The following is a 16709-nucleotide window of genomic DNA, read 5'->3' as shown; positions in this document are numbered from 1 at the left end:
GGAGAACCACGCGCAGAAGGAGAACACTTGAACATGATGGAATTGATCACCAACAGAATGCAGCAGTATCGCCTGCGCAGTGTGTAAATAATAACAACACACTTTATACTCAAAACCCAAAAAATATTTAAATAATTTAAAAATAAATGGACAATTAATTCACATATTTAAAGTAATTTCTATCTGTTAACCTATAAATTACACTAATTTATTTTATTAAAGTATTGAAAACAAATGTTATTTAGTAACTCTTAAATATTTTTGAAGGTTATAATTTTACCATGTTCACAAGAAACACCGTCACTATTAATTTAATAAATTATCAAAAAAATATATTATTATTTATAAAGATTTACAAATATTTCTAGCAAATTATTAAATTTTTCATATATTATTTAATCAAGTGAATAACGATAATTTATTTATTACTGCCAACATCTGCTACATTAACCTCAATGTAAGAAATTAATTTCAATTACTTTTATTATAAGGATAATTATTTTATTTATTTGTTTTTAGGTAATGAATAAATAAATATTATGAACAGAAAACATTTGGATGATGATTTTACATCAAATAACCTTGTTAATTTTAATAATCATAAAAAATGGATTTGGAGATGATGATATATTATTGTCAGACAATATTCTAAAAAAGTTTACCAATACAACTGAAAATACATCATCAGTGAAGATACAATTCACATCAAGAATAGTTAAAAATGAATACATTGTTGTATTTAAAGGTTATTATAAACTTCAGACTCGATTAAATTACATTGGTGCTGCTCTTAATTCATCAGGAGTTAACAAATGGCGAGTTTTATCCCGTGATAATCCTGCTAGTGATTTTCCAAGTGATTTTGATGTTGTAGTTTTAGAAGAAACTGATAAATCAAATGGTCTTGATGCTATTACTGATCATCCTCTAGTTAAACGAGTCACACCACAAAGATTAGTTCATAGAAGTTTAAACTATATAAATATAAGTAAAAGTGATAAAATAGAAGAAGATACTGATGAATTGCCAGAATATAAAAATTTTAAACGTAAAATAAATGCTTTAAAAAATAATGAAGCATCATCATCAAATAGTCGTCATAATACAAGAAAATTATTGAGAGCTATTCCCAAAAAAATAACATCAGTTTTACAAGTTGATACACTATGGAGGATGGGTTTGACTGGTCAGAATGTCAAGGTGGCAGTGTTTGACACTGGTTTAGCATCTCAACATCCACATTTAAAGAACATCAAAGAAAGAACAAACTGGACTAATGAAAAAACTCTTGCTGATACTCTAGGACATGGTACATTTGTAGCAGGAGTCATAGCATCAACATTTAGTGAATGTTTAGGTCTTGCTCCTGATGCAGAATTACATATATTTCGAGTATTTACTAACGAACAAGTGTCATATACATCCTGGTTTCTTGATGCTTTTAATTATGCTATACTATCAAAGATTACTGTATTAAATCTTAGCATTGGTGGTCCAGATTTCATGGATCATCCATTTGTTGATAAAGTCTGGGAGCTTACAGCTAACGGAGTCATTATGGTGAGTGCAATAGGCAATGATGGACCTTTATATGGTACTCATAACAATCCTGCTGATCAAATGGATGTGATTGGCGTTGGTGGAATTAACTGGGCTGATAAAATAGCAAGTTTTTCATCTCGTGGTATGACAACGTGGGAGTTACCAGCTGGATATGGACGAGTTAAGCCTGATTTAGTTACTTATGGATCAGAAGTTCGTGCAAGTTCTTTGGAATATGGATGTAGAACACTTTCAGGTACTTCAGTAGCTAGCCCTGTGGTTGCTGGTGCTGTAGCACTATTATCAAGTGGTTTTATTAATAACAATAAAAAAAATCAAATAACACCAGCTAGTATGAAACAAGCATTGCTAAATTCAGCTGAACGTCTCCCAGGTATTGGAATGTTTGAACAAGGTGCTGGAAAATTAGATCTCCTAAGAGCTTTTTATTATTTAAAATCATATACCCCAACTGTGACATTAAGTCCAAGTTATATTGACTTCACTGAATGCCAATACATGTGGCCTTACTGTACTCAAGCTCTTTATCATTCTGCTATGCCAGTAGTTATCAATGTTACGATCATCAATGGCTTAGGAGTATCAGGACATGTGTCGAATATAACTTGGCATCCTTATTTAAATCAAGGGAATGGTGATAAGATAGATGTCTCATTGACTTATAGTGATGTTTTATGGCCATGGTCTGGATACGTTGCTGTATCTTTAACAGTACCTAATTCTGCTATTGACTTTCAAGGTATTGCTTATGGTCATATCACTCTAACTGTTCAATCTCCTCCTGGTGATGGTGAATTAGAACCTAGAGAAGCCACAGTCAATCTGCCGTTGAAAATAAAAATCATACCAACACCACCTAGACATAAGAGATTACTTTGGGACCAATTTCATAATTTACGATATCCACCAGGATATTTTCCTCGCGATGATTTACGAGCTAAGAATGATCCATTAGACTGGAATGGTGATCATATTCATACTAATTTTAAAGCAATGTATCAACATCTACGGAATTCTGGATATTATTTAGAAGTCTTAGGCCTCCCTTTCACTTGTTTTGATGCTAAACTCTATGGAACTCTTCTAATTGTCGACTCAGAAGAGGAATTTTTTCCAGAAGAAATAGAAAAGCTTAAAAAAGATGTTGAAGAAGAAGGTTTATCTGTTATAATATTTGCTGATTGGTACAACGTCACTGTTATGCAGAAAGTGAAGTTTTATGATGAAAATACTCGACAATGGTGGATTCCTGATACCGGTGGTGCTAATATTCCAGCTTTAAATGATCTACTCTTCAATAATTGGGGTATCGCATTTGGAGACTCTGTTAGAGATGGACAGTTTCATTTAGGCCAACATTCACCAATTAATTTCGCATCTGGGACAACAATTGCTAGATTTCCTACCAATGGAATGGTTCTGTCTGTTAAATTGAAAGATCAAGGTGAAGATTTATTGATTGGCAGAACTTTGGAATCAACTTCTTTAGTTCCAATACTTGGATTATATCAAGTTGAAAATACTCGAGGGAAACTTAAAGTAGCCAATGAGCCTGGTAATGATACAAATGAACATTTAACATTGTTATCAGAAAAACAAGATCAGATAAGTGATAATGTTATTGATAAAAATAATCAAAAGAATCCAAATTTTAATCAAGATCAAATCAATTCTAATAATAATAATAAAAAATCCGGAGGAAAATTAGTTGTCTATGGTGATTCGAATTGTATTGATGATAGTAATCATAGGAAACGTAAGAATTAATTAATAATTTATTTATTCAGTTATAAATCAAGTAAGTTTCTTTTTTTTCTAAATTTAATTATCTTTTTCAGCATCATGTTTTTGGATGTTAGATGCAATTCTTGAATACACGGCAACAGGTCACATTCCTTCGATATTTATGGATGACAACCTTCATCATCTAGGCCATAAATCAGAAATAATATCAGAGAAACTCGAAATTGGCATATTACCGGAAAGGATGGAAGGGAATCATTTGTATAGACACAGTAAAGTGTTGAAGAATGATAATATCGATAATAAAGCTATTCAGTCACTTCCAACTTGTCCAGTACTTAATTATGCCATTTCTCAACCACTCAACGAGTCAATTCCAATGTAATTAATATTTATTGTTTATAATTTAATTGAAGTTGTGGACTAAAAATTGTAAATGAATGATTTATTTTCAGAAATTTATATAAAGCTCAAAAGTTAATGTCAGTTGATGAACAATTTGGAGTTGTGGAAATGGTACCATTGCAACCAGAGTCTGATTCTACATGGCTTCGAAGACGTGGTGGTGTTATTGGTGGATCATACAACACACTACCGATGAATAATAAATTTGAAATATCCACCGACAATCAACAATATATTCTTGATGATTTAAGTCACAATCAATGGATTCATATCAATCATTGGAGTTATAAATTGATTGCAATAGTTGTCGGTAGTATACTACTGCTTTACTTAGCTAAACGATGTATTATATGTGCAGTAAAACGTCCATTAAGAAGAAAACGAGTAATCGGTAAACTTCGACGGGCTATTCAAGCAATAACAGTCCATCGAGTGCCTTAACTAATGTAGATTTTACAGTTAAAATTAAGACGATATCAATACAATATTGATGTCTAAGATATTTCCATTATCTTTTATCCTGCTAAAGCTGGAATGATCTCTTAGACAATTACCAAAATAAACTTTTTTTTCTACTACATAAAAGCTTTATATTTTTTATTAAATATATTCACTTTTACTTGTTGTTATTAATATGTTTTAACACTAATTATTTTTTGTTACTGATATGAAAATTAATATTAACACTTATTGTCACTTACACATGGGGATATCAACTGCCAATACTTTCTCACTTTTAATCCTATCTTTTCACATATATTACCGATAATAAAAAATTCGGAGTTTTCATTTATTTTATATCTTTATGTGTTGTTTAATAAAATCAGTCGCCATCCTTTGATAAGTAATATTTCAGATATAAACATTTAAATTGTCATCATTTTATTTTTATTATTATTATTGTGCAGTAGGATCCATGTATTTTCAACTAGAAAATTTTCATTAGAATAATTAAATGAATAAGACAAATAATTTTAGTATGTCTAAACTGAATTAATTACAAGTAGATAGAGATGAAAATACATAGACCCTACTGTATCTATGTTAAAAATTAATTTTACATCAAATATTAAATTACAATTGTTAATTTTTAATAAATAAATACGTAGAAAACAATTACCATTAGACATTTTATATTATTAATATATACAATATTTTTATCAATTGTAAAATGGATTATATGTAACCCAATGAGCTTTTGTTTGTTCTTTAGCAGATTTATGACTGGTAAAAATACTTTTCAATACTTCTGAAGCATTTGGATCTTTAGCAACACTATAATTATCTTTGATTTTCTTAAACGCTGGATCCTGAGGTTCAATATTTTTTGAAGTACTTCCAATACTTGAACAACTAGTACTATCATTCATCACTCCTTCAGTTTTAATTTTTTTTGAACTAGGTTTCGAATCATTTAGAGTTTTATTTGCTTTCATGACATCATCAAGCTGATCTTTTTCCTCTTCAACTTGTTGACTGTCAGCATTAGCACGTTTCTTGCTAGATTTTTTGTTGCTTTTATTTTTTGTTTTTCTTGTTTGCATGTTTTCAATCATGAGATTCAAATCATCACCTTCAGCATTCATTATGACGACATCTGATGATTCGAAGGGAGTCTGACATTGATGACAAACCTACGAATAAATGAAAGAATAGTTTTTATTGGAGTTTATGTAGAAAGTTGATGCAGTAATTGTGTTATATGATGGTACTTACTGTTGTTTTAACTTGCTTAAGTGCTCGTTCACTCATGACACATCCACAAGTCCAAAGGAAACAGAATTTATACTTTCCATTCATTTCTAATCCTATGACAGGACAAATATAAGGACTTTTATTATGACTGTAATCATCACCTTTCTCTATTTTAGCATCATCGTAAGCTGGATTTGGGGTTAAGTTCAAACTTTTGACGTCTTTTAATGTTTTTATATGAACTGCTGATTCTGGAAGAATTGATCGATCCAACAATCCTTCAATGACAGCTTCTTTGCTGTATAATTTACCAAGACTGCAACTCACAATTGGAGATTGCAATGGTAATTGTTTTATTGTACAATGTTTCCATTTGAAAGCTAACTCTGCATTTTTATCTTTCTATAAATGTAAGAAAATTAATTTGTTAAATAAATAAAAGAAACAATAAGACGTAGTAAATTAATTATTGCTTTTAGTATTTGATAATAAAGTTGATTAACCTTACCTGTTCTGGCTTTTTTTTAAGACGCACCAATTCATCTCGACGGGGAATCGTACCTCCATCACAACCCATGATTATAATTAATTGTTTTTTTAATTTATAAATCCAACAAAAGATATGAATAATAACAATTACACGATTTTATTGTATAAACAAACTTTAGTGAGCATCGATCATCACATATGTCAATGTTGCGTAGGTTATACTAGTATTTCAGTGACGCCATCTACAACAATTTAAATACCTTTTAAACGCGACATGGATGCTGCCTCAATAAATTAATTTAATAAATTGTTTTTGATATTATTGTTTTCTGTACGATATTAATATTTATCATTTAATTCTCTCCAAAATATTTCCAAATTAATAACTTAATTGACTGCGTTTAGATGGATTTTTTTTTGGAGTCCCTATCACCTTTTTGCTTTTTGATGGAGTTGAAGGAATTTCAGACAGAGCTTCTCCGATATGTTGCTAAAAATGAGTAAAATTCCCTAAAATAATTTCAATTTTTAATCATTTTAGTGGATTGTTTATTATTTGTCTTTTAAATCTTTAATTTTATCATTCCTGACATTACCTGAAAGTACTTTAGGTGGTGTATTTATCAGATGCTCCTTAAAGTCTCTCTAGACCAAGTCTGGTAAGACAGCGCCATTTTGCTCAATTCCTGCCTAAAGTCCTATATGAACTTAAGGGACTTTAGTCCTGCCTGACTCTATCTTGCCAGACTCTAATGCTGTTCTAATTCTTCCAATACTTCTTTCTCTCCACAATTAAGCACACCATATTTTCTTTGAAAAAAAATATATATCAATAGTTTTTAATGAATTCTTTGACTCCATAAAATGAGCAGCAAAAAGTTTACCTTAATCAGTTGTTTTTGTGTTTATAACAAACTGGATGTTAGTTCCATATTATCCCAATTAAACAATAATTCTAGAATTATTATTCAATTATTATTATTATTTTTATTATTGTTTAAAAGAAGCTTCTATTGAAACTGGCCCAAAATAACTTGCTTTGGAATTTTCTTATCCTAAAATACATGAAATTCATTATTAACATATGTTGAAGAAAGTAAAATTTAACTAATCCTATTAATTAATAGGATTAGTCAAATTTTACTTTCTTTTATATTTTTTAGCCCAGGTATGCAAACTTTAGATTGTTACAACTACAACTGCTTGTCGAACTTTCTAAAGTGCAATATAGATGATAATAATAGAGTCAGAAATTTAGAGAGACAATGTACTTAACTTAGAGGCCGGTTACGTGACATTTCCGAGCCCAAGTGGCTCTTCAGGTATCATTTCCGGAGCGATTACTCATGCAAGTAACAATGAGAGGTATAAGATTTTATTTGGTAGACCTTATTACTGGTGATTTATCTGTCTGTGATCCGAACACTTTCAAAATAGAATAGACAACTAACACAATACCAGTCCTTATTCTCAGACACTTTTAAATGACAATTAGGATGGGAAAATCCAGGAAATTAAAATTTATGGAATCATATAAACGGTATTATAAAATTGACTAAATTCATTTTCATTGCAATAAAGATGGATAAATTGAATTGTGACATATTCTAAATTTTAAATAAGTAAATAAATGAAATAATAAGTAAATAAATAAGTAAGGAAATGAATAAAGTAACAAGTAAATAAATAGATCAGTGAGTAAATAAATAAAGTGAATGAGTAAATAAATAAAGTAATAGCCAAATAAATAAATAACTCAGTAAATAAAGTCTAAAATAATCAAAGACTTTGATAATTTTATAGAAAAGAAAAAAAGGGCAAAGTGAAACACTCGTGTAAATGTATTAATTCACACTGATAGAAGAATATATTTGGTGGGACTAAATGAATTCATTAAAATTATTTTACAACATTTATTTGATACATACAAAGATTTATTTGTAGGTAATAAATCTTCTTTGCAAAGGGCTGTTTGATGTCATTATATTTATAAAACCATCAAAAATTCACACGAAATTAAATGGTTATAATGTAATTGCTCGTCGAGCTATTGTTTAAAAGAAAATATTAATTTTAATCATTACGAAACCGTTATTTTTTATTTAAAAATTTTCAATAAATAAAAGTTATTTCATAACATAACCTAACATTTGATTATGCTTTACCGTCATTCTACCTTACCATCGAGCCCAATCATAGTATTTAGATGAGAAATAAATATTTGTTAGCAGCTAAGAAATCATTCATCGAGCCAAATAAATCTACTCTAATAAATAAATTCTCAACTGTAAACAAATGTTCATTCGATTTCTTTTTCAAATAACATATTTATTAGCTGCTAATAAATTATGTTAGATACAAAGAAATACTTCTATCAGTGCAGTAAAATGAGTTTCAAAATACCTATTTAACTTTTAGTTTATAAATTTTTCAATTTATTGATGCATTAAAAATTATTAACATTTGTTAATATAATAATTAATTTGTTAATTTACATTTTTCTTGGTGTTTTACTTTACCCCATTTTCCCCTACCTCAATATGCATGTGAAAATTTTGCAATGATTTTCCTGTTTTAATCCTTCTTCAAAAGTTTCCAGTAAGATTTATAATTTTATTGAATTTTATTCATGGTTTTTATACGTACATTTTTACCTTAAATATCTATCCCTTTTTTTAATTATAAATTTCATACGTGTAAAGTATTTGAGAAAAATTATTTAAAACACTTTATTTTAATTAATACTCTTAAAGTATTTGTATTTTAAATACTTTTAAATGAAATTATTTATTTTTTGTATTTAAATAAATATTTGCATTGTGATAATTATCGTAAAAACTTTCTCAATAATTTATACATAATTAGTTTTTTATGATTACATATTCTGTTGAGTTGAATTATATGTACATCACTTTTAAATCAAAAAATATTATCAAAAGTATTCGCAAAATCACATAAAATTAAAGAAATGTTGTATTTAAATACAAATAGTCAATTATTTAATTTGGAAGTATTTTAAATACTTTTTCTCAAATATTTTACAAATATGCTAAATTTAAATAAAATAAAATAACATACAAATCTTCCAAAATGGTGGAAGAAGGAGGAACTAAGTGGTGGGGAACCTGAAGCTTCAAGCTCATTGGCCTTCCACCTCTGACTCTCAGTCCGTCCCACCATGATTTTCGCTACTGCGCATTCGTCAACCCAAATGAAGCCTGTCCACAGAATCTTCTTCATTCTCCGGCCGACGGCAGTAGCAAGTGGTTGTTGCAAAAATCTCTCTAAGTGTCTAGCAAAGTGTCAGTTGAATGTATACACAAAAAGTGGTTTCTTCGTGATTTATTGTGAAGTATTTACTCACCATAATCAGGATTGTGAAGGAATATAAACATTGTTACAAGTGATATCCATTATTAAGTGAATTTGCTAGGAGCTGTTAAAGAATTGGATTATCAATTTCATCGTTTCCACCACAATATCATTAACGAGTAAGTACTCTAATCATATTTTAATCTTTATTTATGTCATTTTTTAGGCACGACTACGGTTTCCGTGGCGCCACGAAATGATAATGAATTTCGATAGAACAGTCCAAAATAAGACGAAAATGAAGAATAAAATTTTTTCATATCTCACTTAGTTTTCGAGATATTGATACTTTAAATTTTGGGTTTATATGGGCTTATACATGGGCATAATTTTGGACTACAGAATTAGAGGGTTTTCTCTGGTGGCGGCCTTCGGCCGCACCGTTTACTGCAAAAGAATCACCCTGCAAGTACATTGTACCAAGTTACAACAATTTTGCGAGGCAAAAAAAAATCGCGGCGCCACGGAAACCGTAGTCTCCCCATTTTTTATACACAATTATTTTTTTATTTACATTTTAACTCATTTCTACCGATGTCAGTATTTTGCGTTTGCACCTAAATTTTTAATTCTTATGAATTATAGATTCGTACGTGCTCATTTTTTTACAAGTACATTTGTTTTATTAATTGTTTTTACATCATTAGATTTTTGTACTTATAATACCTCATTGTTATTTTTCCTTATAACTTATCAATTCGGCTTCATTTCTTTACACTATAATTATTTCAACCATTATTCATTCTTTCGCGAAAAAAAAACCCTCATCAATTGTTATCAGATAATAAATTAATTTATCATTAATTAAATTCGAAAAATATTCACAAAACTAATTTTTTGCTCCTATTAAATAAAAAAGTATTTTAATTTCTAAATCGTTTTAACGCGTCTATAAATCAATAACAATAATTTTACGGTTAAATTAAATTTCCTTGCCACAGTGTCATCAACGAGGAAGTACTCCAATTATATTTTAATCTTTATGTATTTACATTAATTTTTATACGCAATTTATTTTTTATTAATATTTTAACTTATTCTTACTGATGTTGGTATTTCGCGAATTTTTGTATTCCTTCATAAATTTTAAATTCCTATAAATTATGGATTCATTCATACTCATTTGTTTTATAAATTGTTTATGCATAATTAGATTATAATACTTAAAATACCTCATTTTAATTTTTTTTTTTCTATCACTTAATAATTTTGCCAATTTTTTTGCACTGTATATTACTCTTTTTATTATTCACCCTTTCGTGAAAAAACCCTAATAAATTTACCAAATTTTGTGAGATAATGGATTTATTCATCAGTAATTAAATTCGAAAAAGTATTCACAATATTAATCTTTTCCCCCTATTAAATTAAAGAGTCTTTTAATTTCTAAATTGTTTTAACGCGTTTATAAATCAAAAACAATAATAATAAATATTTTTTTGTATAAATTTTTCAGTTGAATTAAATTTCCATTATTTCCTTGTTAGGTTTTCGTGGATATTGGATCAAAGATGTCTGTTTATTACAAGTTCAAATCTGCCCTGGACTATGATACTGTCACGTTTGATGGATTATATATATCTGTTGCTGACCTAAAGAAAGCAATTCTTCATCAAAAATGTCTGGGGAAAAATGTAACATTTGATCTTCAAATTAGCAATGCTCAGACTAAAGAATATTATGTAGATGATAATGAATTGATTGCAAAAAACACGAGTTTAATTGTAATTAGAGTTCCAATAATAGGCAAGCAAAAAAAATCTTGGGATAAAGTAGAATCGCAATTATCGAGCAATCCAAAAAGAGTGTCTAATTTGATTTATGCAGCGGATTTGACACGATTAAATGGTTCTGAAGAAGATAAAATTCGGGCAATGATGGCTCAATCAACTCAAGATTATAATCCATCTAATTACATGAAAATCCGTGGTGCTAATCAATTTGGAGCTCCTCCATCTAATTACACTTGTTATAAATGTCATCGGCGAGGACATTGGATTAAAAATTGTCCTCTTAACTCACATCCGAAGCGTAGTAAGATCAAGAAAAGCACTGGTATTCCTCGAAGTTTCATGGTACCAGTTGAAGGGCCATCAGTTCCTGGTGCTTTGATGACTTCAACAGGTCAATATGCAGTTCCAGTAATCGACCATCAAGCCTACACGGACAGTAAAAAAAAACGTTCTCCATTATCTGAAGACCTTGGAGTAAAAAAATCAGAAATACCAGAAAACTTACTCTGTACTATTTGCAGAGGTTTATTAACTGATGCAGCGATAATTCCATGTTGTCGAAATTCTTTTTGCGATGAATGTATTCGTACTTTACTGTTGGAGTCAGAAGATCATAAATGTCCCAAATGTAATAAAAAAGATGTCTCACCGGATGCTTTGGTACCAAATCCATTACTACGCAATGCTGTGATGACTTTTATGTTTTATGAATCGGTTTATGATAGAAGATAGAATGGCTGTTTCACCAAACTACAATCAGCCACCTCCATCAATTCCATCACTATTTTTACCTGATCCATACATGGGACATAGCATGGCCATGTAGTCTCATCCTTTTCCAGGATTGGATTTCAAGTATCACCATGGAAATACTAATGGGTAATTATAATTCTTAAATCATTTTAACTCCAAAAGTATTGACAATAAATTGAATGTTTTTATTATTAATATTTAATATTTTATTTACAGAGTTATTGATGATCCTTTGGAAGTTTTTGAAAGAAAGAAGATTGGGCAAACGATGACGATCTCGATCTAGATCATTTTCAAGACGTTCTCCTCTATCATCCCGTATGAGTATATCTCGTAGTCCAGCTCCCAAGAGAAGGTCATCAAGAACACTATGTTAACGTAGCCGAACTCCTAGAAGATTATCTCGCAGCGGAAGCTTTTCCACTAGCCGGTATATTTAATTTCCTTTGTCTTAGAAATTAAAATATAAATTTCAAAAAATTTATAGAATCATTCTGTCTAATTTCAGATCAAGATCATATTCTCGCAGTGAATCGCCAAGAGGTGGTAATTTAAGGAGTCAGGAAAGAAATCGGGACTGTGATTTTTATTTCAGGAAATCAAGCAGTCGTCATTTACCTCAAAATTCATCATTACATCATAATATATCACCAGTTATGCGGGAATGTCATTACTTGATTCGGGAGGACACCAACCACTACCAATCAACAGGTAATTCCCTGACCATAGTATTTACATTCTTCTCCTTAAAAAAAAATTTTATGTTTATACAATGTTTTTTTAAAGTTAACAATTAATATTTTTGAAAATTCACCAAGAAGATAGGAGATAGAAATTTATTTTGAGATAAATAAAATGATGTTTAAAAGATGTTCAAAGAATTTCTTGGCTTCTTTTGACAGGCGGTCATTTGTGCCATATGCACTCTAACAATTCTACCATGTAACTTTTGTGTCAAACTCTAACTTTTTACTAATGGTTAATAAATTACGTCGATATAATAGGGATAGTTTTAATTTTCTATTAATAAACTAAATCTCTAGTAATTTTATTGAGATAATATTCGTAATCTTTTTTAATCTTAGATAAAATAATCTTAAAAAATCGAAAATGAAATCTTTTCAATTTATTTACTGATTGTTTTTTTTTTATTTCAGTTATTGCCAGCTAATGTAGTGGATCCAATGGAATTGCTGTCATACTTGGACCCTCCAGACCTCTTTCTTTCTATCATTACTATATTTTTTTTTAGAAATAACATGACATTGTAAATGTCACAAAACAATTTTTATCCAATGTATTTTATATAAATTTACATACAGGAAATATTATTATTATGAATGTATACAACAATCTATTTTCTACAATAAATAATAGTTTCTTAGAATAAATTAATTGTAATAAATAATATTATTATTTTTCCTTCCCCCTTCTTAACTTATTTATACTTACTTATTGATATGTTTACGCGCAGACTAAACATCGGTGTTAACAAAAATTTGTTGAAGCATTTACACACAACCCCGACGTTAGGCCGGCGGTAACACCGATGTTACTTAATTCCACGCCTATAGTTCATGTGTGAGATAACAAACTGGAACAGTGAATTGGAATATAAAAAGACAATTATTGTTTATTGTAATAAACATTCTTGTCGACGCATCGCAATTTGCCATTGTTTCCGTAGATTGATATCATTTTGGTACATGGAACAAAATGCTCTTTTCATGATTCACTTTATGTCTAGATTTGCACCCCGAAACAACACAATATGCCATACTGATATTAATGCTCTAACTTTCATAATAATTCACTCGGCTGATAATCGCTTCAATATGGAAACTACGTGAACACTGTTTTTATAAATTTGAGTCATACAGAATGATGCTTTACTATATGAGTAAATGATCAATGTTTGAAATAATTAGGCTACTTATATGTACTTTCCAGGTTCATAGATATTTTTTTAAGAGCGTTACCTGAAAACTGTTAGGTCGATCGGCTACTTTTGACTTCCCACCAAGTCATGGAACATGCCGAGTACATGCGATTTGCATTATATAGGCGTGAAAATCGTCCGAGAAATCCATCCTACAAGGTGGAGTTAGTGTAGTTGACTAAATATTTTAAGAAATTGGTATCCACCCTATTTATTAAGACACTCACGTTTAAAGTTAAATGGCTACAGCTTGTCTTAGGGTGCTTTCCACTTAGGACACTGTGTCGAGTTGTGTTACACATTGTGTTGCTTGGTGTCTAGTTTGCCTGTATCCGGTTATGTATAATTGCGTCTCTAAATGGAACGGTCAAGTGGGACACAAAGCTACACAACTCGAAATAGTGTCGAGCTGTGTTCCTAAATGGAAAGCACCCTTAATGTAGCCCGCATATATCTGTCTATTCAACTTTTACCTTGCCCGCATATTATCCAGGTATCCAAAACAGCCTAAGTGGTATTGACCATTGAAGCACTAGGGTAGTGCTGAATTGCCAATAATTCAATTGTAAAATAAAACAGAACAATGAATTGGCGTTGACAAACTTTTAGAAGTAACCAAATACGGCGATAAAGTTGGTAGATTTCCACATTCCTATCTCGAAAGGTCAATGGTTATAATGACTGTACATAAGATTAACTTTTGTTCGCAAAACTATAATAGTTTGGAGAACTCCATTTCTTTTACAATACTACTGTTGACTTGTGAGGTAGATGCAGTTAACAATCATAGGATTTATTGAAAAGCTGCAATTGATTCTAAGAAGAATAACACCAAATCCAAGTATTTGAACGTTTTAGTACTCGAAGTAAAGGTACAAAGTAATTTTGCCGTGAGCTTCAAGGATTCGGAATAGTCTCTCTGCAAAAAACATGCAGATATTTTCCCTCATGTTCTGATCTTGCTACTTACACTTCAAATCCTCTAAAATCACAATTATTGTTATTAATTTAAAAATTAATATTATTTATTAAAAATTAATATCTTCGATAGTTTTGATATTTAAGGAATGAAAATTGACAATAATACTATAAATGACTCAATTAACAATGTAGAGTAGATAAATTAATTATTAAATTTTTTTTTAAGTCGAATGATAATTCATGAGAGCATCAACTTGCTCACAAAGGTCCCAGATTTCAAGGACTTTGAAAATTCAGGTTTTTGTGAAGTATGAATGCACGATGTGCTTTAAGTCTAGCTATGAATATGACTACTCGTTCACTCATTGGTATCAGTGTTTTTGCTTGCATTTCTGCACTTACAGCAATCATTTTGGCAACTCAAACAAATCTATTTGGAAAAAAATATTCATTTGGTGAATTACATGATATTGTTTCATTAGCAGACATTAGATTCTGTGGAAGTTTAATGTTGAGAGCTTATCTAATAACATCATTAAATAGTTTTTCGGTAATTATAGTTTTTTATGAACATTCGTTATTATTATTACGCATTTCATATTTTATTTTTTGGGGCAAGAGAATTTAATTTCGAATTTAATGTACGAAAGATAGTTAATTTTCAATTAAATTGAAAACTTTTTCAGTAGAAACGTTTGTTTACATTAAGTTTGAAAAATGAGTTAAATAAAAATTATTATTTCCATATGAAATAACATAAATATTCGTCTTATAACATGATTTTATGTGCAAATTTGTAATTGTCTTCTCTGTGCTTAAAAAAACAATGCATTTTTTTTAGTTTGATCATAAGAGCAAGATAAAAAGACATTTTTTTGCTATCATATTTAATGCATCTGGGACAACAATTGCTAGATTTCCTACCAATGGAATGGTTCTGTCTGTTAAATTGAAAGATCAAGGTGAAGATTTATTGATTGGCAGAACTTTGGAATCAACTTCTTTAGTTCCAATACTTGGATTATATCAAGTTGAAAATACTCGAGGGAAACTTAAAGTAGCCAATGAGCCTGGTAATGATACAAATGAACATTTAACATTGTTATCAGAAAAACAAGATCAGATAAGTGATAATGTTATTGATAAAAATAATCAAAAGAATCCAAATTTTAATCAAGATCAAATCAATTCTAATAATAATAATAAAAAATCCGGAGGAAAATTAGTTGTCTATGGTGATTCGAATTGTATTGATGATAGTAATCATAGGAAACGTAAGAATTAATTAATAATTTATTTATTCAGTTATAAATCAAGTAAGTTTCTTTTTTTTCTAAATTTAATTATCTTTTTCAGCATCATGTTTTTGGATGTTAGATGCAATTCTTGAATACACGGCAACAGGTCACATTCCTTCGATATTTATGGATGACAACCTTCATCATCTAGGCCATAAATCAGAAATAATATCAGAGAAACTCGAAATTGGCATATTACCGGAAAGGATGGAAGGGAATCATTTGTACAGACACAGTAAAGTGTTGAAGAATGATAATATTGATAATAAAGCTATTCAGCTACTTCCAACTTGTCCAGTACTTAATTATGCCATCTCTCAACCACTCAACGAATCAATTCCTATGTAATTAATATTTATTTTTTATAATTTAATTGAAGTTGTGAAATGCTAAAGCTGGAATGATCTCTTAGACAATTACCAAAATAAACTTTTTTTTCTACTACATAAAAGCTTTATATTTTTTATTAAATATATTCACTTTTACTTGTTGTTATTAATATGTTTTAACACTAATTATTTTTTGTTACTGATATGAAAATTAATATTAACACTTATTGTCACTTACACATGGGGATATCAACTGCCAATACTTTCTCACTTTTAATCCTATCTTTTCACATATATTACCGATAATAAAAAATTCGGAGTTTTCATTTATTTTATATCTTTATGTGTTGTTTAATAAAATCAGTCGCCATCCTTTGATAAGTAATATTTCAGATATAAACATTTAAATTGTCATCATTTTATTTTTATTATTATTATTGTGCAGTAGGATCCATGTATTTTCAACTAG

At 29.6% G+C, this 16709-nt stretch overlaps 2 protein-coding genes and 1 long non-coding RNA gene across 4 annotated transcripts; 1 reads left to right on the top strand and 2 right to left on the bottom strand.

The window, feature by feature from the left end:
• Positions 1-2: 2 nt before the first annotated feature.
• On the top strand, positions 3-16317 carry LOC118073797 (membrane-bound transcription factor site-1 protease-like). Of its 2 annotated transcripts, none has more exons than XM_035094510.1 (4): positions 3-457; positions 520-2979; positions 15548-15887; positions 15970-16317. In XM_035094510.1, the coding sequence occupies exons 2-4, from the start codon at positions 559-561 to the stop codon at positions 16257-16259; spliced, it is 3051 nt and encodes a 1016-aa protein (XP_034950401.1). In that variant the 5' UTR covers positions 3-457; positions 520-558; the 3' UTR covers positions 16260-16317. The 2 variants fall into 2 exon arrangements, with proteins under 2 accessions (XP_034950401.1, XP_034950400.1); XM_035094509.1 differs by lacking the exons at positions 15548-15887; positions 15970-16317 and adding exons at positions 3402-3687; positions 3762-4296 and having other exon boundaries at positions 29-457; positions 520-3319.
• On the bottom strand, positions 4828-6128 carry LOC118073803 (replication termination factor 2-like). The gene is made up of 3 exons (XM_035094518.1): positions 5915-6128; positions 5428-5808; positions 4828-5345 (listed from the first exon to the last, which is right to left on the bottom strand). Exons 1-3 carry the CDS (start codon positions 5981-5983, stop codon positions 4872-4874), a joined length of 924 nt encoding a protein of 307 aa, XP_034950409.1. The 5' UTR covers positions 5984-6128; the 3' UTR covers positions 4828-4871.
• Positions 6292-6843, bottom strand: LOC118073805 (uncharacterized). Its single transcript, XR_004691141.1, has 3 exons — positions 6780-6843; positions 6492-6705; positions 6292-6405 (listed from the first exon to the last, which is right to left on the bottom strand). It is a non-coding gene; the product is annotated as an uncharacterized lncRNA (long non-coding RNA).
• Positions 16318-16709: the final 392 nt, after the last annotated feature.

The sequence above is a fragment of the Chelonus insularis genome, unplaced genomic scaffold (assembly GCF_013357705.1).
Source record: "Chelonus insularis isolate UGA/USDA-ARS -01 unplaced genomic scaffold, ASM1335770v1 scaffold_367_pilon, whole genome shotgun sequence".
Taxonomy (NCBI): Eukaryota; Metazoa; Arthropoda; class Insecta; order Hymenoptera; family Braconidae; genus Chelonus; species Chelonus insularis.
The sequence above is the reverse complement of the archived record's forward strand: the minus strand, read 5'-3'. Positions and strand labels throughout refer to the sequence as shown.